At 37.4% G+C, this 24362-nt stretch overlaps 1 protein-coding gene across 3 annotated transcripts in view; it reads right to left on the reverse strand.

The window, feature by feature from the left end:
• Positions 1 to 425: 425 nt before the first annotated feature.
• The window catches only part of LOC311277178 (5-hydroxytryptamine receptor 4), a 31175-nt gene continuing 7238 nt past the window's right edge, over positions 426 to 24362 (reverse strand). For 2 of the 3 annotated variants that reach the window (XM_084387367.1, XM_084387368.1), the window contains 5 exons: positions 24163 to 24294; positions 21622 to 21822; positions 20548 to 20701; positions 18871 to 19421; positions 12623 to 14118 (listed from right to left, as the gene is read on the reverse strand). In XM_084387367.1, coding sequence (XP_084243493.1) covers positions 14013 to 14118; positions 18871 to 19421; positions 20548 to 20701; positions 21622 to 21822; positions 24163 to 24294 — 1144 coding nt within the window. In that variant the 3' untranslated portion in view covers positions 12623 to 14012. Of the gene's footprint in view, positions 644 to 12622; positions 14119 to 18870; positions 19422 to 20547; positions 20702 to 21621; positions 21823 to 24162; positions 24295 to 24362 lie in introns of those variants that run through there. The other variant, XM_084387369.1, reaches the window with a different exon arrangement.

Genomic DNA, 24362 nt, shown 5'->3' on the forward strand with positions numbered 1-24362 from the left:
CTTTAAATGCCTGGGCCTATTATCTGTTTGCTTTCGTCTGATAAAACATCTGCATGCTAACATCATCATCACACTGTACAAGTTCTGCCAAATAGGCCTATAAACAATCTTTGATTTGTCATACATCACGGAATGTCTAGTGTAATATTCTCCAATTCAGGTGATATTTATATTATTCATACTACTCAAAATACTGTAAATATGTTCATAATCTGTAAATGTTTATTCAGACTAAACCCAACTGTGACCCTACTTTTTTACTTTTATACTATTTTTATTTATTTTTTATATATTTTCATTCTTAGAATTTGTATTACTATGTTCTTGTTGTATTTGTATTTGTATATGTGCACTGGAAGCTTCAGTACCAAGAAAAATTCCTTGTGGGTGCAAACACACTTGGCAATAAAGCTCTTTCTGATTCTGAATGCGAAAACCCATCAAAAAGCTAACTGCAATGAAGTCTCTTGATTTGACACATATTTCCTATGTAGGCAGTTGTCTGTATGTTCTCATCAAACAACATTTTGTAGGCTTTTGAACTCTTGGCTATGATGCACCGACAGACTCCTGTGATTCCACCTCACTCGACAGAAATCGGTTGGAATTGTTGCTGTATCTTCGGCTTTGAAGAAATGACAATCTGAAGATAAAAGAATATATACACATTTAGATTCTGCTTGGTTGGCAAAGAAGCTTTCTTGGAGAAGAAGACAATGCAGTTCAGTGCAAAAAGAATATGCTAATGTCAGTGGACAGTGAATAAAAACAGATGTGAACAGGAAAATGAGAAAAACCAAAAATACAAATCAAAAGTAATGAAAGTCAAGATGGATCAGACCAGAAAAATCCTAACCTCAGCATCAGATTCTTTGTACATATATAGTAATATAGAGCCTTATGGACTGGCTTTGGACATACAATTTCTAAATGCCCCTGTTATGATTGAACTCTTCAGGGAAAAAAGTTGTTCTTGAGCTAAAATACACAGGAAACCTTAAAGGATTAGGTCACCTCAGAAATAAAATGTCCTTATTATTGACTCACCCCCACATCATCCAAGATGTTCATGTCTTTCTTTCTTCATTCAAAAAGAAATTAAGGATGTTGAGGAAAACATTCCAGGATTTATCTCCATATAGTGGGTTTAAATTAGGGAACGTTGCAAGGGTACAACGTTTTGAAGGTCCAATTGCAGTTTCAATGCAGCTTCAAAGGGCTCTACATGATCCCAGCCGAGGAATAATGGTCTTGTCTAGCGAAACGATCGGTCATTTTCAAAAAAAAAAAAAAAAAAAAAAAACCTTATTAAGTAATTACGGTGAAAGGTCACGCATGGTCCGGTTAAAAAAAGGTAAGGGTATAGGCGAAAAACGTAATTAAATTTTCTCCTCCAAATTCAAAATCGTCTGACATCTTGTTTTACCTTTTATTTGATACATTTTTTACTTAAACAATCTTTGCACGGTCGCTTTGTAAGTCGGTGTCACGCGTGACCTTACAACATGAGTACGTAATGCGTGGCGCATCTCAGTGCTAGTGCAAGACGAGCATTTATTGTGAAAAAGTACGCCTATCATTTTTGTGTGTGTGTGTGTGTGTGTGTGTGTGTGGAAAATGACCGATCCTTTCGCTAGATAAGACCCTTATTCCTCGGCTGGGCTCGTGTAGAGCCCTCTGAAGCTGTATTGAAACTGCTATTTGGACCTTCAAACCGTTGTACCCTTGTTGTACCCCATTGAAGTCCACTATATGGAGAAAAATCCTGAAATGTTTTCCTCAAAAACCTTAATTTCTTGTCGACTGAAGAAAGAAAGACATGAACATCTTGGATGACATGGGGGTGAGTAAATTATCAGGACATTTTAATGTCCTGTGAAGTGAACTAATCCTTTAATGGGTCCAATACGTTTTAGCTGCTCTTATATTTGTTTTAGATTTAGAGAAAGTATGGTTTCCAAAAAGTATCTCTCCTAATAAAAAATGTCAAGCCAACCAGGTGTGTCAATCAAATTTAAACATTCATTAAAAATAATTAAACCTTGGTGAAGAATTTTTGCTCAATTATGGTGCACATCCATTAATCCATTAGGAGAGCCAAAAATAAAACTTTCACAATGCTTGAGTTACAGTTGCCATTTAGATGACTAAATATTAATTAAAAGAAAAAATTCTTCATCCAGAACTCCTAACAGCAGTCGATTTACCTTGATTTTTTTTTTTTTTTTTAATCTTTTGCTAATCTGGAAGATACTAGATTTTTTTTTATGTTAGTCTCTTGACCAAAAATAAGTCTCCTCAAAAATATCAATAAAAAATACAGTCAAAAAGTAATACTGTGAACTATTATTACAATTTAAAATAACTGGTTTCTATTTGAATATATTTAAAATTATGTTTATATTTAACCAATGAGGTTAATTTATTTTTACATTTTAAATATTTTAAAATAACTTATAAATGAATAGAATTTGAATTTATTTTAAAATATAATTTATTTCTGATTGCAAAGCTGAATTTTCAGCATCATTACTCCAGTCTTCAGTGTCACATGATCCTTCAGAAATCATTCTAATGTTGATTTGCTGCTCAAGAAACATTTCAAGAAACATCAAGAAATGCTGTTCTTTGATGAATACAAAGAAAGAAAAAAAAAAAATAGCACTTATTAAGTCTTTACTTTTGTAACACTATAAATGTCTTTAGAATCACTTTTGATTAATTTAATGTGTACTTGGCTGAATAAAAGTATTTTATTTACTTTTATTCATAAGTATTACATCTTGACTTATGTTGTATACAGTCCACATATATATACAGTGCAATGCATAAGTGAATACACCCATGCTAAAGTTGACTAAAAAGAGGAATAAAAAATCATATTTTGGAAATTGAACTTAATGCCTTAATTAAAAAAATTAGGAAAAATCCAACCTTTAAAGGGATAGTTCACTTTGAAATAAAATTTTGGTATGTTTTAGCTTACCTCAAGGGCATCCAAGATGTAGGTGTCTTTTTTTCCGCAGTAGTTTCAATTTTGATATTTTTAGGTCAAACCGTTCTTGTCTGTCAGTCATATAATGCAGGTCGATGGTCACTGTCTCAAAACACAAGCACAGAGTCCAAATTAAAACAATTCCCCATCGTCCAAATTAACAATTCCCCATCGTAAGTACACATTGATGGCCTAAGACACGAAACGAGCGGTTTGTGTGAGAAAACGAACAGTATTTATATCGTTGTTATCTCTTGAACACAGCACACGTCCAAATGATCTGACGGCGCGGCCGGTATAAATATATAAATAGATGTCGCCTTGGCTACTGCAGTTCATTGGAACGAAACCGTAGCCAAGCAACATCTAGTGGGTATAGATGTATACACTAGATGTCGCCTTCGCTACTGCAGTTCATTGGAACGAAACCGTAGCCAAGGCGACATCTATATATATATCTATACCCGCCCGCGCCGTCAGATCATTTGGACGTGTGCTGTGTTCAAGAGATAACAACGATATAAATACTGTTCGTTTTCTCACACAAACCGCTCGTTTCGTGTCTTAGGCCATCAATGTGTACTTACGATGGGGAATTGTTAATTTGGACGATGGGGAATTGTTTTAATTTGGACTCTGTGCTTGTGTTTTGAGACAGTGACCATCGACCTGCATTATATGACTGACAGACAAGAACGTTTGACCTAAAAATATCAAAATTGAAACTACTGCGGAAACAAAGACACCTACATCTTGGATGCCCTTGAGGTAAGCTAAAACATATCAAAAATTAATTTCAAAGTGAACTATCCCTTTAAGGACACCAATTTTCTTTGTGAATGAATAATGTATCGTAAATAAATAAATGTTCTTCCTTAAAATACATGGTGCATAAGTGAGTACACCCCTATGTTAAATTCCCATAGAGGCAGGCAGATTTTTATTTTTAAGTATTTAAAAAAAATTTTTTTTAGGATACTATGCATCCTGATAAAGTTCCCTTGGCCTTTGGAATTAAAATAGCCCCCCATCATCACATAGCCTTCACCATACCTAGAGATTGGCATGATTTTATTTCAGTTAGCCTAATAGCTGGTTTGATTTGCATTGAGAGATGATCTTATGAAAAGTACCCCATGCCAATCTCTAGGTATGGTGAAGGCTATGTGATGATGTGGGGCTATTTTAATTCCAAAGGCCAAGGGAACTTTATCAGGATGCATAGTATCCTAAAAATTTTTTTTTTTAAATACTTAAAAATAAAAATCTGCCTGCCTCTATGGGAATTTAACATAGGGATTTTTGCTAATTTTTTAAATGAAGGCATTAAGTTCAATTTCCAAAATATGATTTTTTATTCCTCTTTTTAGTCAACTTTAGCATGGGTGTATTCACTTATGCATTGCACTGTATATTCTATATTGACACCTGGTTTGTAAAGCCCTTGAAGTTGCAGACATCAACATTTGAAACTGCAATTAGCATTTTCAGTAATCAGACCACAACTAAAAGCTAAAAAAAAAATAAAAAATTCTGGCACTGGTTGGCGAATGCTACATCTCTTTATATTCACAGGCCTTGTGACCTATGTGTCCCTTCCACTTTCAAGTTGTTCCTACGTCTCCATTTGAATGACTGTAGCTGTTGCTCAGTGATAAAAAAGAAACCATCATCATGGAGAAGCAGAATGTGGGACAGAAACTCTAAAACTAGCACTTGATCTGCATTATCTCACGACTACAGCAGGTTTCAGTGAACCTGAGCTCACTGCAGATCTTCCCAGGATGAAACTTTGCACTCTCTGCACATCCATACATTATCATGCATTTAAGCAGAGCACTATACAAAAAAACTCTTCAGCATGGACAGCATGAGTGTCACATCCCGTTTGTCTTGCATGAACAGGGCTCCACAGGGTTCTGTCCTCAGCATGTTGTTCATTTAACCATGATACAGCACAATAACAGCTGTTTGGTGGAGCGAAACAGCTGAAAGAATGTGTTTTGGGTTCAAATATGCTAGGGGAGTATAGAGTGATTGACTTGTGAGTTTCACTCGAGCGAATCTTGGCTGAGGGTCGGCAGGGTAAGACTGAGGAATTCTCAGCCTGACTGTCACACAAGCCACAAACTCACTAAGTTCCTAATCACTTTCTCATCTCTCCAACCAGCTTTGCTTCCTTCTTAAAATGGGACCTTTGAGATTTGACCTCTCAGCATATAACACAAGTCAATGCAAACTTTGGAGGGATAGTTCACACAAAAAGGAAAATTCTGTCATTAGGTACTCACCCTCATGTCCCAATGCTAGTTTTATTTTTCATGGAAAACAATAAGACAAATCAATAATTTCATACAATAGCAAACACATCAGTCCAGTTCCAATAAGGAAATGCACCATGAAATTCCATAAAAGTGGTCCATCCGACTGCTACAATATATTTCAAGTCTTCTGAGGCAATAAGGAATTAGCTAAGAAAGACACAGACATGACATTTTTAAGTCATTATTTACAATATTTTTCTTCTTACCTTGAGAATCGCTGTGACTGGATCACTGAGTTTTACTTGAACCAAATCAATCCAACTTGTGATTGGGTTTTGAAAAACATGACGTTGAGTAAATAATGACAGAATTTTCATTTTTGGGCAAATTATCTGTTCTTTCATAGACTTTGCCAACAAAAGCACTATATTATCTGAATAATGTGAGACTGGTATTCGATCATGATCACATGGTTTGGTACAAGGTTCTACAATGCAATACGCCAATCAATTTCAATAGAGTGGAAATATTTTTCCTCAGTGATACATTTGCTTTGTAAATGAAGTAAATGTGTTTGTTTATGATGCCCAAGAAAATGAGATTAACCTTGAATGTCAGAGCGAAATCTGATCAAATTATTCTTATCAAATCAACTGTCAAATATTAAAACCTTCTTAACTTTTACTCATAGAATGCCTTTTAACATTATGCAGCAGGATTGTTATTTGTCAGTTGTACACAATGTTGCATACCAGGGTGGGTTATGTGTTAAAATATGAACATTGCTAAGGTCTTCAAATGCATAAAGTTCTGGGAAATTGTCAAGACATACATTGACTTATTAAGTTATATTGCTGACGAGATGGTCAAACTTTAAGAAGTTCTGTTTAAAAATAACCCTTAAAAAATTTAACTATTATTAAAGGGTTAGTTCACCCAAAAAATTCCCTCATGTCGTTCCAAACCAGTAAGACAAATAAAGCTATTTTTTGATGAAATCCGAGAGCTTTCTGACGAGAATACATTTTTTTTCCAAAAGTAATTAGTAATTAATGACAGAATTTTCATTTTTGGGTGAACTAACCCTTTAATGTCCCAAAAGAAGCAATGAACCCTTTAGGTCAACGGGCATGTCTTGAAACCTTTTTTCATGCCGTTCTCATGAGCTGTTCTATAATAAGACTGAGATTGATAAGATCAGTAATCCAGTTCAGATGAGTTTCCCTTTTTATGAGCTACATTATACTCCTAATGTCCAATAATTCTCCCCATATGCCAAAACAGATTCCTACAACACAGCAGCCAGGCTTTGAAAACTTTGTAAAAACTTTTGTAAAAAAAGCAAAGAAAAAAAAAGCGGCCTCTCTGTCTCAAGGCTTTCTTCTTTGACTGAGCTCTGTCCTCTTCTTGGTTCTATCCTTAGCTATAAGCTATAGAAAAATCTTTCAACATTCCCAGATAAGAAGAGAAAAGAAAGATGAGGGTGGAGAAGAGAAGATAAAAGACAGGTGGAGAAAAATACACATGTATTTAGGCGGCTCACTGGAATTTTCAATTCTGATTGGTCATCTGATATTTCTGCTCTTCTAATCCCGCAGTCACTTTAGCAAAACTTCGAAGGAATTTTGCAGGCAAAGAAGGTCCATTGTTAATAGTGCAGTGATACATTAAGCACCCCATACACAGAGGTACACACTCGCCATAGACACAATCCAAAGCGGAGGCGTTATAGCATTGCCAGCGGCACTGAGCGGAGTTTTGCCACTATTGGGCATGCACCTTAATTTCGCCCTTGATAATTCCATGCACCTCTGGATTTCGCTCTTGAAATTAGCTGAGCAACACAGCTAATTTCAAAGGCGAAATCCAGTCATTCCAATTGGAATTCGCACAACTGGGAGTTTTGCGTGAGGGCGAAAAAGTTCCCACGCAGATACAGCTGATGTTCAAGTTGGTCACACGAATTTGGTTTGAAAGTGACTTCATACCTTCACTATTAACAATGGTCCTTTTCTTGCTCACTTGCTAATGTGACTGTACCTAAATTCAAACCTTACTATTCTCAGCGGAACTAATATTTCATGTCCTCTGTTCCTCTTCTGCATCCTAATTGCCCCAGCAGGGTTTATTCTGTGATAATGACCGGCTGACTGTACATTAACTGAGCAACACTCTCCTCTATTTGTAGATATTGATTGGGAATTGTATATTGGCAAATTAAATCCAATAAGTAACTGCACAAACCAATTAGTGCCAGAGAAGAGGAACATCCGTTAACATCTCTCAACCTTCTGCTTTTAAAGTAATTAAGTCTGAATGTAGTAATTAGTCTGTAACTGTGCCTGACATATAAATCAGACGTTTAACATTATCCCTGATTCTTTCTTCTGCGCTTTCTCACCGGTGTAAGTAATTTCATGGTTTTTAGTTTTTAATAATCTTTTTGGCATACAATAATAATGATTTGTATCAAAGTGTGACTTGAAACTGAGCACACAAGTTTACTTTCACAGCAAACCGCATTGTTCTAACTGTGAACTTTGCTAAAGATAAAACAGGCAGTACGGGTGGTCAAAAAATAAGAAAGGTCCAGGGAATGTGTACTGATATATCTAACCAAACAAACCTTCCTTTTGATTTCCAAATCAAACATAACCACACCGTAGTATGATCATTTAAAAAACATCCCAAACATCTGTAACAAATCAAATCATAAGAGGATATGGATTTCTTGTTAGAATCTATCAGGCCTTGAGTAATCCGTGCACATTCTGCATGGGAAAGAAATGATACAAAACTAAATATTTTCAATACCGTCATTGAAAATTACAAAAGAGGCCATACTGAAATTCTGCCCGGCCAAATCTGTTGCACTTTTATGTTTAAATAATCATCCCTGACAAATTGGATCTATATGTTCACATGGACACCAGCGGTACAAACCCTCTGGACTGCCATTGACCTTAAAACAAGAAAAACATAAATGTCAAAACTATTTTTTCACACGGATACCAGGAGGACAAACCTCTGGGCCCCTGTACAAACTACAATTGAACTTAACAGCACTTTCAAATCTAAAATAAACAACATATTAATGCTCACAATTAAGAAATGAGACAAAAAATGTGAAATGTCTTGGGGAAAAAAGTGACAGGCCCAGAAATACAGAGCGTTAAAAAAAATCAATGTGACTCCCTGTTAACATTTTTTAAAACCATGGGGCAAACTATTTAAAATAGATATGCATGCAAGACCCTATCCATTATTCTGATGACCAGCGCATAGCCTGACCTGACATTAACCTGAAACACAAGGATTTGGTGCAGCTGAGAGTGAAAGTGGTGCAGTTTTGACCAAACATGGAAACATCATCTTTAGCAGTGGATTATAGTGGATACCTTTCTCAAATGCTCAGTCCGAACCTCATTTAGACTTCACAAGAGAAACGGTAAAAATAAAATGTGTTCAGGTTGCTGCCTATTGCTACCAGTGATTATCTAATTATTTTTTACAAACTCATTTCATTTAACAGTTTTCAGAGCAACAATTAAATTAATAAGTGGTCTTTAAGGCTGGATATCTTTAAAGGGATAGTTCACCCAAACATTTTTATTCTGTCATCATTTACTCACCCTCTTGTTGTTCCAAACCTGTGTGACTTTCTTGCATGGAAAACAAAAAGAAGATGTTTAGCAGGATGTTCAAACTATTTTCCATAGAATAAAAGTTAATGGTGATCAAGGGTTTTCAAGCTAAGTTTTTCATCTAAAATTTAAAAAATTTACATTTTAATTACCAAAATTTTTTTAAGTTTTTGTTAAAAATAGCAACATTGATATGGAATAAAGAAAATTTGAAAACTTTGGAAAGACATTAGGGTGAGGAAAAGATTATACACTCACCTAAAGGATTATTAGGAACACCTGTTCAATTTCTCATTAATGCAATTATCTAATCAACCAATCACATGGCAGTTGCTTCAATGCATTTGGGGTGTGGTCCTGGTCAAGACAATCTCCTGAACTCCAAACTGAATGTCAGAATGGGAAAGAAAGGTGATTTAAGCAATTTTTAGCGTGGCATGGTTGTTGGTGCCAGACGGGCCGGTCTGAGTATTTCACAATCTGCTCAGTTACTGGGATTTTCACGCACAACCATTTCTAGGGTTTACAAAGAATGGTGTGAAAAGGGAAAAACATCCAGTATGCGGCAGTCCTGTGGGCGAAAATGCCTTGTTGATGCTAGAGGTCAGAGGAGAATGGGCCGACTGATTCAAGCTGATAGAAGAGCAACTTTGACTGAATGAAATAACCACTCGTTACAACCGAGGTATGCAGCAAAGCATTTGTGAAGCCACAACACGCACAACCTTGAGGCAGATGGGCTACAACAGCAGAAGACCCCACCGGGTACCACTCATCTCCACTACAAATAGGAAAAAGAGGCTACAATTTGCACGAGCTCACCAAAATTGGACAGTTGAAGACTGGAAAAATGTTGCCTGGTCTGATGAGTCTCGATTTCTGTTGAGACATTCATATGGTAGAGTCAGAATTTGGCGTAAACAGAATGAGAACATGGATCCATCATGCCTTGTTACCACTGTGCAGGCTGGTGGTGGTGGTGTAATGGTTTGGGGGATGTTTTCTTGGCACACTTTAGGCCCCTTAGTGCCAATTGGGCATCGTTTAAATGAGGCCTACCTGAGCATTGTTTCTGACCATGTCCATCCCTTTATGACCACCATGTACCCATCCTCTGATGGCTACTTCCAGCAGGATAATGCACCATGTCACAAAGCTCGAATCATTTCAAATTGGTCTCTTGAACATGACAATGAGTTCACTGTACTAAAATGGCCCCCACAGTCACCAGATCTCAACCCAATAGAGCATCTTTGGGATGTGGTGGAACGGGAGCTTCGTGCCCTGGATGTGCATCCCACAAATCTCCATCAACTGCAAGATGCTATCCTATCAATATGGGCCAACATTTCTAAAGAATGCTTTCAGCACCTTGTTGAATCAATGCCACGTAGAATTAAGGCAGTTCTGAAGGCGAAAGGGGGTCAAACACAGTATTAGTATGGTGTTCCTAATAATCCTTTAGGTGAGTGTATTTTTGACTGTCTAACAATTTAGACAGATGCTCAATGGTGAAAGTCAATCCAAGATTACAGCAATATTCCAGCACATTTTATGATTTGTTATATATAGTCAATTAGTTTAAAACTGCAAGCTAATTAGTAATAATAACAAATAAATGCCCTCTTTTAAACATGGCAAGGAGGTTTGCCCACCATTATTTATATAGGTTGCTAAAACTGCCATGTCTGGGATCAATCTGAAATAAAAACTGCTCCGGCAAGCAGGAAAGGCTTGTAAAGTACATTGTAAAATCAATCAGACACATTAACCCCTTGCTCCTGTTAACCCAGTCCAAGTGTCTGAGATCTTAATGGCAGAAATTAACAGTTATTCAATATTTAAGGCCTTTTCTGCAGTGTCAAATTCATCACAAGGCAGAGTTAGCTTCAAAATGGCTGCAGTCCCAGGGTGAATGCGTTTTAAAAAATGTGTTGAGACAGGTCTGTCCATCTCTGAATAAAAGCGATGTCAGGGTGCAGGGCCACATCAAATTTAATTTCTCTCTATTGAGCCATTAACCAGACCAAAATCTAATGGGAATTTTTATAGGAATAGCAATAGCAACAATGTCCTTAATCTAAGATAGGACCATAAAACATGTGACCACCTTCATCTCAGCTTCTATTAAAAGAAATATCAGCAAGAGAACGCTCATTCCTGAATCACACTCCTTATTAAATTGAAGAGTCGCAATAAAACATTCTCTCATATGGTTTGGTTTTATTTCTTGGCTTTGTGTTTCACAGCTGTGTGGAGGGTTTGATTCGACCTTGGCTGAATCTGAACGCTGAGTTCAGAGTGTGAAGTTTACCTTCAAACTTCTTGTTAACGTACATATCTTTCTGAAAAAGTTTTGGACACAGTCCTGCATTATTATTTCTTGGAAACCCACAAGCTTTTGTGGCACCTGGTTCTGACTGAGCCAAAGGTCCAAAGTTCCTCTCACAAACCGAAAAAAAAATTTCAGTCACACCGAGCGAAACGTGAGTCCGGCTGCTACTGAGCGGATTCAGAAAGCTCAACTCAAAGCCCTCCGCATGAGCAGAGAGCGGACTTAAACCGCGTGGCTATATAGCGCTAAGCCGCCCAAATGTTCCTCGTTTGGGAGAACGTCACATTCCAGACATACCTCCGAAACGTTTGAGGGAAAAAATGTGTAGGCTAGAATATGGAAAATATGAAAGGCTGTGATTGACAGATAAGGTTTGCTGGATGGTGGCCATTAGAGAAGTCTCTATGGAAACAGAAGCAGAGAGATATGCGTTTTCTGACACCTTTTCTGCATCGCCAATCATCAGTCTGATAATGAACAAAGTGGGAAAAATGCAGCATGAAAATACTTCATGCGGGCATCAAGGCTGTAGCTTTCAGACAAAAACCTCACTTCACGCTCCATATTTGCTCATGTTGCACAAGGACAGATTCTGTTGCAGTCCCTCACAAAAGAGACTAAGTGTAACTCTAAATCCTTATAGTTATAGCACACGAAACACTGGAACAAGCAGGGATGTTAAAGCAATTAAACGAGCCCAGTGTTTATTATTAATTTGGATATAATAATATCATCAGGGGACTAAATTTCAGAGGGGATAAATCTGAGAACCAATGATGATTTTTCCTTCAGAAACATCCTCTTAGATCATTTTTGACATACACAGGAATTAACTATTTTAGGTGATCAAGCATTTGAAAAAAACTAAAATTTTCAACATATTTAAATCCAACAGAGTTGAACAAAATGTACTAGCTAAATATACCAGCCCATGTTCAAATCAAACCTCCTCTTTAGTGGTGTTTTTTGCTGCCCTTATTAATCTTAAAACATATTTAGAGCAAACTTGTTATCATGTGACGGAAACATGGTCAAGATATATAAACATGTTGCTGAATTTATTTTGCTAATGACATTTATTAAATTAACATCAAATTAGCTATGAATTATTAAATTAACTTTTTACCCCCAAAATGGCAGATGTGGGGTAAGCTGTGTCAGTGACTTAGCAAAATATAGTTCTGTCACCAAATGCAGGAAATACAATTAAAATATTATTACTATTTCTAAATATATTACAAAATGTAAACCGTTAAGTGAATTTAAATAGTGAATATTAAACGGTTTACTGAATAATGTACAGCAAAATAGGACTTAAAAGACTTTAAAAAAAACACCACATAACTGGGTGTCACAGATACAGAAGGAAACAACACAGGTAAGTGGCGGAATACAGACGTTTATTTGCAGGAATTTGCAGCCAGATAGTTGTAGTTAACTTAGCTCGATGTGTAATAGTACTCTTGATGTCTTTCCAGACAACTGAACGTGTAGCAGACATGGAGTAGAGTCGTTGCGACAGAAGACGGTTACTGGAGACTGGAACAAGGTGAGTAGATCAGGTGAGTTGAGTAGATCAGGTACAGTAGATCAGGTGAGCGTTTATGTGTAGATGATACCAGACATCACTGGTGAGGAGATTGACAGCTGATATAGGGAATTCTGATGAGTGAAAACAAGGGTGACGGCTTGCAGGCGCAGATGATTGAGGAGTGTGTGCAGGTGGTGAGCATGAAGGATACTGGGAAGTGTAGTGCGCAACCTTGCTCAAAATGGATTCCATCCAGGGTGGTAGGATGGGCGTCCTGGAGCGGTGTCAGGTGATAGGGATACATCCAGGATGGCACCAGCAACCCAGGTAGGCGCTGGCAGCTCAGGAAGCCATGGCGGATCGGCCTTTGTGACCTTGCCAAGGAAGTCAGGCTTGGCCACTATGCCCGGGGACATACAGCAAAAAAAAAAAAAAAAAAACTTGGAAGGAGCTATATAGGTTCATGGGCTGGCGAGGATTCTGGAGCAGGCTTTGGGCTGAGCTCGGAGACTGAAACAAGCACTAGGCTGAGCTTGGGGACTTTTCCCTCACAGGAACAGACTGATGAACTTCTCTCATGGGAACAGACTCTATGGCTGGCACACTGGCTGAAGACTCGGGTGTGGTGGCCATCTTGGCTGAAGACTTGGGCGTGGCGGGCATCTTGGCTAAAGTGGACAAGGGTGACTGTGGCTGAGTGGTGGTTGTGTCTTCATCAACCTCACCAATTGTAAGGGAAGAACCACTCACCCACAGCGGTCTTAAGGGTGTCATCGTTCCAGGTTACCTGATGAGAAAGCTCGAGAAACTCCTCTACATAGTCCTTGATCCGGTGGCCATCTTGGAAATGGGAGATAAGCCAATCAGCGGGGTTAATAGGATTGAAGAGAACGCTCATTGCTCTCAGTATAAAGTGGTCTGGTCTTCTGTCACAGACACTGGAGACAACACAGATAAGTAGCGGAATGCAGATGTTTATTTGCAGGAACAGGAAGCGCGAGTTGGAGAGTGACAATGGGGAGTATAACTGCAGTCAGATAGTTTGTAGTTAACTTAACTGGATGAGTAATGGTACTCTTGATGTCTTTACAAATGTCTGAACGGGTAGCAGATGATGGGGAGGAGAGTCGTTGCAGACTGAAGACAGATGACAGATACTGGCGACTGGAACAATGTGATGGCGAACACAGGTGAGTGGATCAGGCGAGTAGATCAGGTGAGTGTCTATAGGTGTGTTCGACATCTACTGCGGCTGGATGTAACCGATCGGCAGGAGTTGCCGCTTGCAGGCAGGGAGGAGCTGAAAATGGAGACGTGAAGTCAGACACTTTCTGCTTCCCGTAGTGACGCTGAAGTGAAATAAAATGCAATATTTGTCAAAGAGACATTTCAGAGACATTTTCATTCAATACTATATGTAGGCAGGCCTATTGCTTAATACAGCGTCTGTTTGTACAAAGTGGGGTCTACATTTTTTATCAGTTATTTTTTATTTTGATAAACATGACAATATAATATCACGACTACATGAAAAGAGGTTTTACTGTTATAAAAAACTGATTTGTGAGCATTAGTGGACCTGAAGGTTTTAGAATAAACACGAAACACGTGATCGTTTTCATGCGGTGAATCCGGCCAATCGCGGAACAGCAGTGTCGTCATCAGAGCTTGTGCAGCCGCTCTGGAGAAGCTGCGCAGAATGAATCAGCCGGCTGCTCTCGAACCGCTCTCACGGTACTTTGATGGCATACGTCACGCGGTGTCGGCACCGTCTCAAGTCAGACAAAATATCTAACCAGCATGCACTGCTTCTAGTCAGCTGCCTATCGCTCTGCACAGCGCTGCATGAAGTTGAACAAGCCTTATGTGTAGACAAGACCAGACATCAATGGTGAGGAGGTTGACTGCTGATATAGGGAGTGCTGATGAGTGTGACGGCTTGCAGGTGCAGATGATTGAGGAGTGTGTGCAGGTGGTGAGCATGAAGGATACTGGGAAGTGTAGTGCTGAGGGTGACTGAGCTGGTGACCGCTCTCACGGTACTTTGATGGCATACGTCACGCGGTGTCGGCACCGTCTCAAGTCAGACAAAATATCTAACCAGCATGCACTGCTTCTAGTCAGCTGCCTATCGCTCTGCACAGCGCTGCATGAAGTTGAACAAGCCTTATGTGTAGACAAGACCAGACATCAATGGTGAGGAGGTTGACTGCTGATATAGGGAGTGCTGATGAGTGTGACGGCTTGCAGGTGCAGATGATTGAGGAGTGTGTGCAGGTGGTGAGCATGAAGGATACTGGGAAGTGTAGTGCTGAGGGTGACTGAGCTGGTGACTGTGATACTGGGCAGGGGCTTTGCACCACACTAAAATAATAATAATAAGAGACTACTCATGCAAACTAAACATCACTATTTGTCTAGAGCCACTTAAAAGTAATAAAATGGTGAATAATTCCTCAAAACATCATTGTAACAAAGCAAATCATAAGGATCCACCCATTATAGCCTATTGGTGCATAAAACGAAGTATTTTGCTAGGACGAGACGGCAAACCACTGAGCGTAGACATTCAGAGTACTGGCCTTCAAAAATCAAAAAGGTCAAAACATCAATGAAGTAATTCATTTGCCTGGTGTGAAAAACACACACAAATAATAGAAACGCACAAATAAAAGACGGGAAAATAAATAGTGGTGTATTTAAAATGCCTGTGTTGTTTTACGCAGATCATAAAATTTCCAAACGATGAATATTCCACGGTCACAACCATGTGCTTTTGTTTTGATCAAGAGCCGCAATGATGTCATCTATACTTATGCAAAACGAGTCTGTGGGTAATTGCCTTTGTAATGGCAGAGCCCGCTTAAAACAGTCTGAAACCATGAGGAGAAAAACAACTGGAAACGTGGAAAGACTTGTTGCTGAATATTCTACCAGCTCTTGTGGCTAAACGCAGCTTTTCACTTTCAAAGTTACTGAGCGTGTTCTAGCCGATTATGTCATTTTTAAGTGTCTTGTAAAAAGCTGTATGGAATTAGCATGTTTCTAAATGGGTTTTATAAAAATAATTTTCATGATAATGCACACAGCCTAAGATTATTATCATTCCTAACATTTTTATCATCTTCAGCATTTTGAAGGCCAAGGACATTTTGTAAAGAATTGAGGATTGCATTTTATGATTTACGCTATGATACTTGCATTGCAAAATCATTAAAGTAATCATTATTGATGAGAAATATTGGCACATAACATTTTAATTTTACTTAATACATTTTGTGGGAGGGACGATGAAACATTTTAGCTAAACTTTGGCTCAACTTATGACTTAATATTATATTTTTGTTTATCGCACATGATCTTTTAGCAAAATTATGAAAACTTTAGAAAAATTAAATATGAGTAAAATATAATTAATAATTAGCTATGGACACCCCATCAAAGACCACAGCTATAGATTTCATGTTAACATCAAAAACAAATATATAGATATATAATTATTAAAAAACAAAAAGTGATCAAAAGTGACAGTAAAGATACTGTTACAAAAACATTCTATTTCAAATAAATGCTGTTCTCTTTTCCTTTCTCTTCATCAAAGTATCCTGAAATAAATTGTCACTGTTTCCACACAAATACTAAGCAGCACAACTGTTGTAATAATAAATGTTTTTTTGAGCAGCAAATCAGCATATTCGAATGATTTCTGAAGGATCATGTGACACTAAAGACTGGAGTAATGATGCTGAAAATTCAGCTTTGCCATCTCAGGAAAAATGTATATAATATATTGAAATTGTTCATTTAAAGTGTAATAATATTTCACAATATTACTGTTTTACTGTATTTGGCGAGTCGTGAAACTTAAAAATGAAAATTTTACAGAACCCAAACTTTTAAATGGTGTATACTGTATGTGCATACATACACACTTTTACTTCTCATGGCCTTTAGCAAACAACTAAGGGTATGTTTACACGACAATGATGTACTAAAAATGGAAATGGTTTTCCTTTGCGTTTTCCATTGTCAAAACGATCCCGTTCACACGGATCTGCGAAAACTAGAAACGCTGTATTCTGCTGTCAGACCAGTAGTTGGCGATGTCACTTTGTAAAGAAACACTACGCTCCTATAGACTGAACACATAATACGCATGTGCATGATGTCATCGCTTTCACTAATTCATGCACTTTGAAAAACGTTTTCAAAAGTTTGCGTTTTTAGGTCTCCAAAACGTTGTTGTCGTGAAAATGAACGCCCAAATTGCATAAAAAGTTTTCGGTTTTTAGTTAAAAATGCTGTCGTGTAAACGATTAAACTAAATTTTCCCATTTCAAATCTTCCATTTATGTCTAAAATATTAGAAAAAGTGGTGTCCGCTCAATTGTGTTCTTTCTTGCAAGAAAATGATATCTATGAAAAGTTTCAGTCAGGATTCAGACCGCATCATAGCACTGAAACTGCGCTCGTTAAAAGTTTAGCTTCTGACCAAGGCTGTATCTCAATACTAGTTTTACTTGATCTTAGTGCTGCGTTCGATACTATAGATCACACAATACTCTTAGATCGACTACAAAATTATACTGGTGTTCAAGGACAAGCATTAAGCTGGTTCAGATCATACTTATCTGACCGCTACCATTTTGTCTATTTAAATGGAGAAAAATCGATCATAACTCCAGTAAACTATGGAGTGCCGCAGGGATCTGTGTTAGGCCCTCTATTATTCTCAGTATATATGATGCCACTTGGAAATATTATAAGGAAACATGGAATTAGTTTCCATTGTTATGCTGATGACACTCAAATATATATTTCATCACGGCCAGATGAAAACGCTCAATTATCCAAATTGACAGAGTGTGTTAAAGATATAAAAGATTGGATGACGCGTAATTTTCTTTTATTAAATCCAGACAAAACAGAGGTACTACTTATTGGTTCAAAAAACCGCCCACAAAACCTCTCGCAATACAACTTTAATATAGTAGGATGTCCTGTTACTTTATCCTCTACAGTAAAAGACCTGGGTGTTATACTCGATTGCAACCTGTCTTTCAAAAATCATATTTCGTATGTTACAAAAACCGCCTTTTTCCACCTTAGAAACATTGCTAAGCTACGTAATATGCTATCAGTTTCTGATGCAGAAAAGTTAGTTCATGCATTCATGACCTCGAGACTAGATTACTGTAATGCTTTATTAGCCGGTTGTCCTGCATCCTCAATTAACAAGCTACAGTTAGTCCAAAATGCCGCCGCTAGAGTTCTTACTAGATCAAGAAAATATGATCATATAACACCGATTTTATCATCACTGCATTGGTTACCTATAAAGTTCCGTATTAATTACAAGGTATTGCTACTTACTTATAAAGCCCTAAACGGCTTAGCTCCAGTCTATTTAACGGATCTTCTATCGCCCTATAATCCATCGCGCTCTTTAAGATCACTTAATTCTAGGCTTTTGGTCATACCTAGGATATCCAGAACCACCAAAGGAGGGAGAACATTTTCACATTTAGCTCCAAAACTCTGGAATAGCCTTCCTGATACTGTTCGTTGCTCAGACTCGCTCTCCCAGTTTAAAACTAGATTAAAGTCGCATCTCTTCAGCCAGGCATTCATATAATATTTTTAATCTTACAGTTCAAATTACAATCCGGCCTCTAGTTAATAAACGCCAGAGGAGAACTGGCCCCCGACTGAGCCTGGGTTCTCCCAAGGTTTTTTTTCTCCATTAGGTCACTTGATGGAGTTTTTCGGTTCCTTGCCACTGTTGCCTTTGGCTTGCTCAGTTGGGGATATTCTGGGGATATCTAATTTGATTTTATCAATAAATTCCACTAGAAACAAACCTTGTTGTATTATTTTAATTTAATACTGTGAAGCTGCTTTGATACAATCTGTATTGTGAAAAGCGCTATACAAATATACTTGACTTGACTTGACTTGACTTAAATTAAAAAGGAAAAGGGCCTTAATGATGCATGGGTGTCTAGCCAGAAATCTCACTTTACCAACATTCTTACATTCATCTCTTTTCCCCCAGAACTCATTTCTGAAAGCTCAGAGTGTTCAAGAGGGACTAACTGTACCTGAGAGAAATGGAGGTTCCGTTGACAGACTCTGAGTTTTGTCTGCTCGGACTAAAGTCCCGCTGCACATCCCCACAGCACAGGATCCTCAGGAAGGCTCTCCGAAAAGCCCGGTTCAGAAAAGCATACAGGAACGGATTCAAGCCCGAGTTGATGTAACCCAACCAGAGCCAAGCGGTCCACATCTGCCAGGGCACGTTGTAATTAATGAAGGGATCCACCACGTTGGTAATGAAGAAGGGCGCCCAGCACAGACAGAAGCAGCCCATAATGACAGCCAGCGTCTTGGCCGCCTTGGTTTCATTCTTAATGCGACTGGAGCCCGGTTGATCGTGGTTTGGGTAAGTTGAAGAAGGGGCCGAGCCGGCCCGATGTAGAGATCCGATTCGCCGAGCATGACTCATAGCAGTGATGTAGATTCGCTGATAGGCGAGAACCATCAGCACCAGAGGCACATAGAAGGCCACGGCTGAACACACCAGGGCATAGGGTCGGTTCACCATGAACACACAAGTTGAATTGCGGGAAGAGTTAAATTTTCTTTGTTCGATCTGGGAAATTGAAATGAAAAAACAATAAGTATGAATCGATATTAAAACTCTGGCTGATACCAATAACTGAGCATTATTTTCATGTTACTATGGTCAATAACATAAAATAACCATTCTATAATATTTTGTCTGAATACATTTAAAACAAAAACTAAAGATTAAAATCAATCATTTTAAATGCTACATATGAATTTAAGCATCACAACATTATAATGTACTGTATAAAAAAATGGATACAGTGTAATTTGTTCCTGTGATGGCAAAGCTGAATTTTCAGAAACCATTGCTCCAGTCTTCAGTATCAAATGATCCTTCATATGCAGTGTTGGGTGTAATTCATTACTAAGTAATTAATTGCTGTAATTTATTACTTTTCCCATAAAAAAGTAAAGTAATAGATTACTCTTAATTTTTCAGTAATTTAGCTACTTCTTATGTTATTACATTAAATACTGTATAGACCGGTTCTTTATAAAACAGTAGTGGATTTGACATCAAAATTTAATATCTAATTGTAAAATGTATGTTTTTGATGTAACCTTCTCCCTTTAAATACTTTGGTCAGTTCAAGAATACATTATGCAATTTTAAAAACTGACTGAGGTTGATCTGGTGTAATTAGTGATACAATGCAATACTTTTTAGAGAGAGTGATTACAGTAGTCTAATTACACTTTTACTTAATTTAATTTATCCTATCTAAATAAAATAATTAATTTCTTCAAAAGAAAGTTTACTGACCTAAAAAAACTTTTGAACAGTAGTGTAATCTGTTGAATTATTATTAATTAATTGTCACGGTAATATATATTTTTAATTATTACTATAATTAGCAAAAATATATCCTGTTTACAAAAACGCAACATTCCTTAAAATGGTCACGCCTAAGAAGTGACATCATTTAGACCCTTTTCTACAGAATACCTAAAGTAAATAAATTATTTCTCTCCATTTTTTTTAATTGTTACACTCTTTTTGTAACATTTTTATTTTGGAAAGTACCATTTCTTTTTTTTTTTAAATGGTTTTATAATCCAACCTAGAGAGATCTAGCGGAGAGTAATTACTTAAAGCTTATAATGCATCAGCATAACTAGAAGAATGCACCAATCTACTCCTCACTTACAATGCTCTCGATTCCAATAGTATTCCAGCTTTGCATGATGGGAAGGAAAGAGATGAAAAAGGGGATGACCCAGCATCCAACCAGCATCAGTGAGACTCTTACAGGTGTCATCTTGTTATTGTAGACCAGAGGCCGACAGCAAATCGCATAAAACCTGCCCAAGACAGAAATTGCAAATATCTGAAGAATGATTCAATTGATGCTGTCAGTACGCTGTCTTGCGTAAACACTGCGTCCCTACATACTGTACTTCAATATACCCTGATGATACTGCCGATCTTTCCTTGAAAAGTTAATGCAGTGAATTATAACTAGAAAATATGCACTTACTGGAGACCGCAGAGGCAAAGACATCATGAGTCATATGCGGATAGAGAAAGAACTTGGTGACAGTGAGATAGATCAACAGAATTTGTTGCTTGAGGGAAAGAGAGAAATAGATAGAGAGAGGCTTTGAGAGACTAAGAATGAGTCATGTTACTGCCATATGGACAAGGTGCGCTGCATAAATCACAGCTGCTCTCTTTCGGGTTAAGAGTGCTGCAGACTTCCCAATGGGTGAACATGAGAAAATTTGCATACGTAACACAGCAAATTACACATAATTAGCTGACACGCTGACAAGCCCTTTGGAGTTAGCGTGAAGACATAAATTATGTGTTTCTTTTTTTGTGGATACGATTTTGAATGTACAGTTTACTCAAAGACACATAATAATTAGAAACTGGACAAAATATAAATTAGTCATGACAATACAGGCCGGACAGCATCTCTGTATATTGTAGCACAATGTAATTTGGTGATGCAAGATTACAGGGCTTTGACCTATATAAGAAAGCCTATAAATGCCAAAATGCAGTTTAGAAAGAAAAAATAAATGATTGTGTGTATATACTGTATCAAAATGCAAATGTTTTTTAAAGAGAAAAAAATGTACGATCAAATCTAGGAACGAAAATTGCTATCCCAAAACTGTCTAAATTTAGACTTCTCTTCTCAACATTGCCATGGCAACACAAGCAGTTATTTGTGTAGGACATTTTTAACAATATTAGCTTCATGAGCAGCACTTACCTGTCTAGTGCAATGCAGCACAGGTGCAGAATAGATACAGTGGTCAGCTGCACGTCCAGTGAGGTACGGACCAAGCAGAACGTCTCTCCATAACTCCACTGACCCATGGTCAACTCTATGGTTGCCAGAGGCATCACAACAAGGGCAACTAGAAGGTCTGCAAATGCCAGGGATACAACGAAGAAGTTGGTCTTCTTCTTCCTATATTTAAAACAGTAGATACACAAAAAGAAGATTGATAGACATTAGTTCACAGTACAAAATAGTGTCTGTACAGTTTGTCAAAAATACTCATGTTTAAGCAATTTAATGATACTTTATCATACTTATGGAGCTTTTTTATGGAAGTTCTTTATATTATCATATTCAAAGTTTCTAGTTTCTAATACAACAGCTGAGAGAGGGATGGGAAATTTGACCAACGTCATCAAATCTCTCAATATTTTTTCCTCTTCTGTAAATTCATAGAAATGCTATCATCATGAATTTGATCTTTTGCTATTGGAGAAAAGGGGTGCACAAAAATGATATTTTTTGTATTTCTGTATCACTATATTTCTGCATCACTGCATCACTTTGAATATACTGTAAGAAGAGCACAAATGCAAAATGTAAATATGCAATACGTTTCATTAGTAAAATGAGCAGCATCTGAGGGCAGAAGCTATGGCCAAGAAACTTTTAGATAACACAAATAATGATTTCTGGAAAGAGGTGAAACGTACAAATAACTGCAAACCCTCACTACCATGTTCAGTTGATGGAGTCCCTGGTGCAAATGCTATTGCTGAGCTCTGGCGAATGCATTATAGAAAATTGTTTAATTGTGTACAGACTAAATGTTTTAAAGTAGATAATGTTGACAATGTAGATGCAATCAAATGTCATGAGGTCTCTAAAGCTATTAGGAACTTAGCAGCTAATAAATCAACTGGCCTGGATTCTATCTCGGCTGAACATCTAAAAAATGCAAGCATAAGGCTGTATACACTTCTTGCACTAGGCTTTACTGCCTTCATGATCCATGGCTTTCTTCCAGACTCAATGATGTCTGTGATGCTGACTCCTGTGATTAAGGATAAAGCAGGAAAAGTGGGTTCCTCAGACAACTATAGACCCATCTCCCTAGCTAATATATTATCAAAAGTTGTGGAATTAATTCTCCTTGAGAGGATCAATGAATTAATTATCTCTGCAGATAATCAATTTGGTTTTAAACCAAAGCATGGTACGGATATGTGCATATATGTCCTGAAGGAACTACTAAGCAACTATAAGAGAAAAAACTCAACTGTTTTTATATGTTTTTTAGATGCATCTAAGGCATTCGACCGGGTGAATCATTGGAAATTATTAAAAAAATTGGATGCAGCAGGAGTCCCTAAATACATTGTCAGAATCCTATCATATTGGTATGCCCAACAGACCATGCAAGTGAAATGGGACAGCTGTATGTCGGCTCCTTTTCATATCAGTAATGGAGTAAGACAAGGGAGCATCTTATCCCCCATTTTATTCAATTTTTACATGAATGATTTATCATATAATCTAAACCGAGGTCAAACTGGCTGTATGGTCGGCAGTACAGTGATGAACCATCTTATGTATGCAGATGATTGTGTGATTTTTAGCCCGAGCTCAGCTGGACTGCAGCATCTTCTTAGCATATGTTCTGCGTTTGGGGAAGAACATGATGTAAAGTACAATGACTCCAAAAGTGTTATCATGATTTGCAGAACCGCAGAAGACAGACATTTAACCTTTCCTGTTTTTAGGCTCGCAGGTAATGTTCTTAATATCTGCAGTAAAGTTAAATATCTTGGTCATCTGATTACAGATCAGCTTACGGATGACGATGACATTAATCGTCAGTGCCGTATGCTGTATGTGCGGGCAAATGTTCTGGTACGCAAATTTGGTTGCTGCACTACTGGAGTCAAGTTGACCCTATTTAAAGCATACTGTGACCCAACTATGATGACTTGCACTTCTGAGAACCCTAGAAATGTGAAAAGGGTAAACTATAATTTCATATGAAAATTTCATTGCAGAAATAATTTTCCTTGAATTTTTGTCTTACTTTGCAGAAAGAAAATATCTAAGCATCTTTAAAATGAGATCGATTTACTTGAGATGCCTAAGATTTTAAGGTTTGTATTCAGAGAACAAATTGAGGATTCTTTTTAATTATTTTATTTTTATTTTTAATTTTTCTGCACAGTGGGGTTTCAAGATTCAAGATGTATCGTTTGTCTGAAAGCAAACCCTTATATCATGTGCAGTTTTGCTTGTCAAGTAAATTCACCTTGTTTTAAGGTTTTTAAGGACATTTTTAGTACAAACTAAAACACAATTGGTTGAGCCATTGTTGCTAGGCAATGCTGGTCAGGATTCTCAAACTAACAAAGCAATGTTTTGAAAACAGAACCACATTTTGGGGAATCAGCTTACTTTTAGTTACTTGCATTTTAAGCCTTATTTTTACCATCAAAAATGTACATTGACACAGTAAATTTAAATGTAGATATGAAGCACCATTACCTTAGCTGTCTGTCTTTACAGAGAGCCACCATCACAAGCAAATTACCGAGCACAGTCAGTATGATGATGGTCACCAGGATGATAGACAGCATTATTCTCGAAGTGTGTTTAGACATGACGGGATCCACTGCACTGTAGACAAAAATATGCCGATAATTATTCATGAATATAAGATAAATACTTATTAATCTTTGTAGTAA

This window comes from Rutilus rutilus, assembly GCF_951802725.1.
Source record: "Rutilus rutilus genome assembly, chromosome: 18".
Taxonomy (NCBI): Eukaryota; Metazoa; Chordata; class Actinopteri; order Cypriniformes; family Leuciscidae; genus Rutilus; species Rutilus rutilus.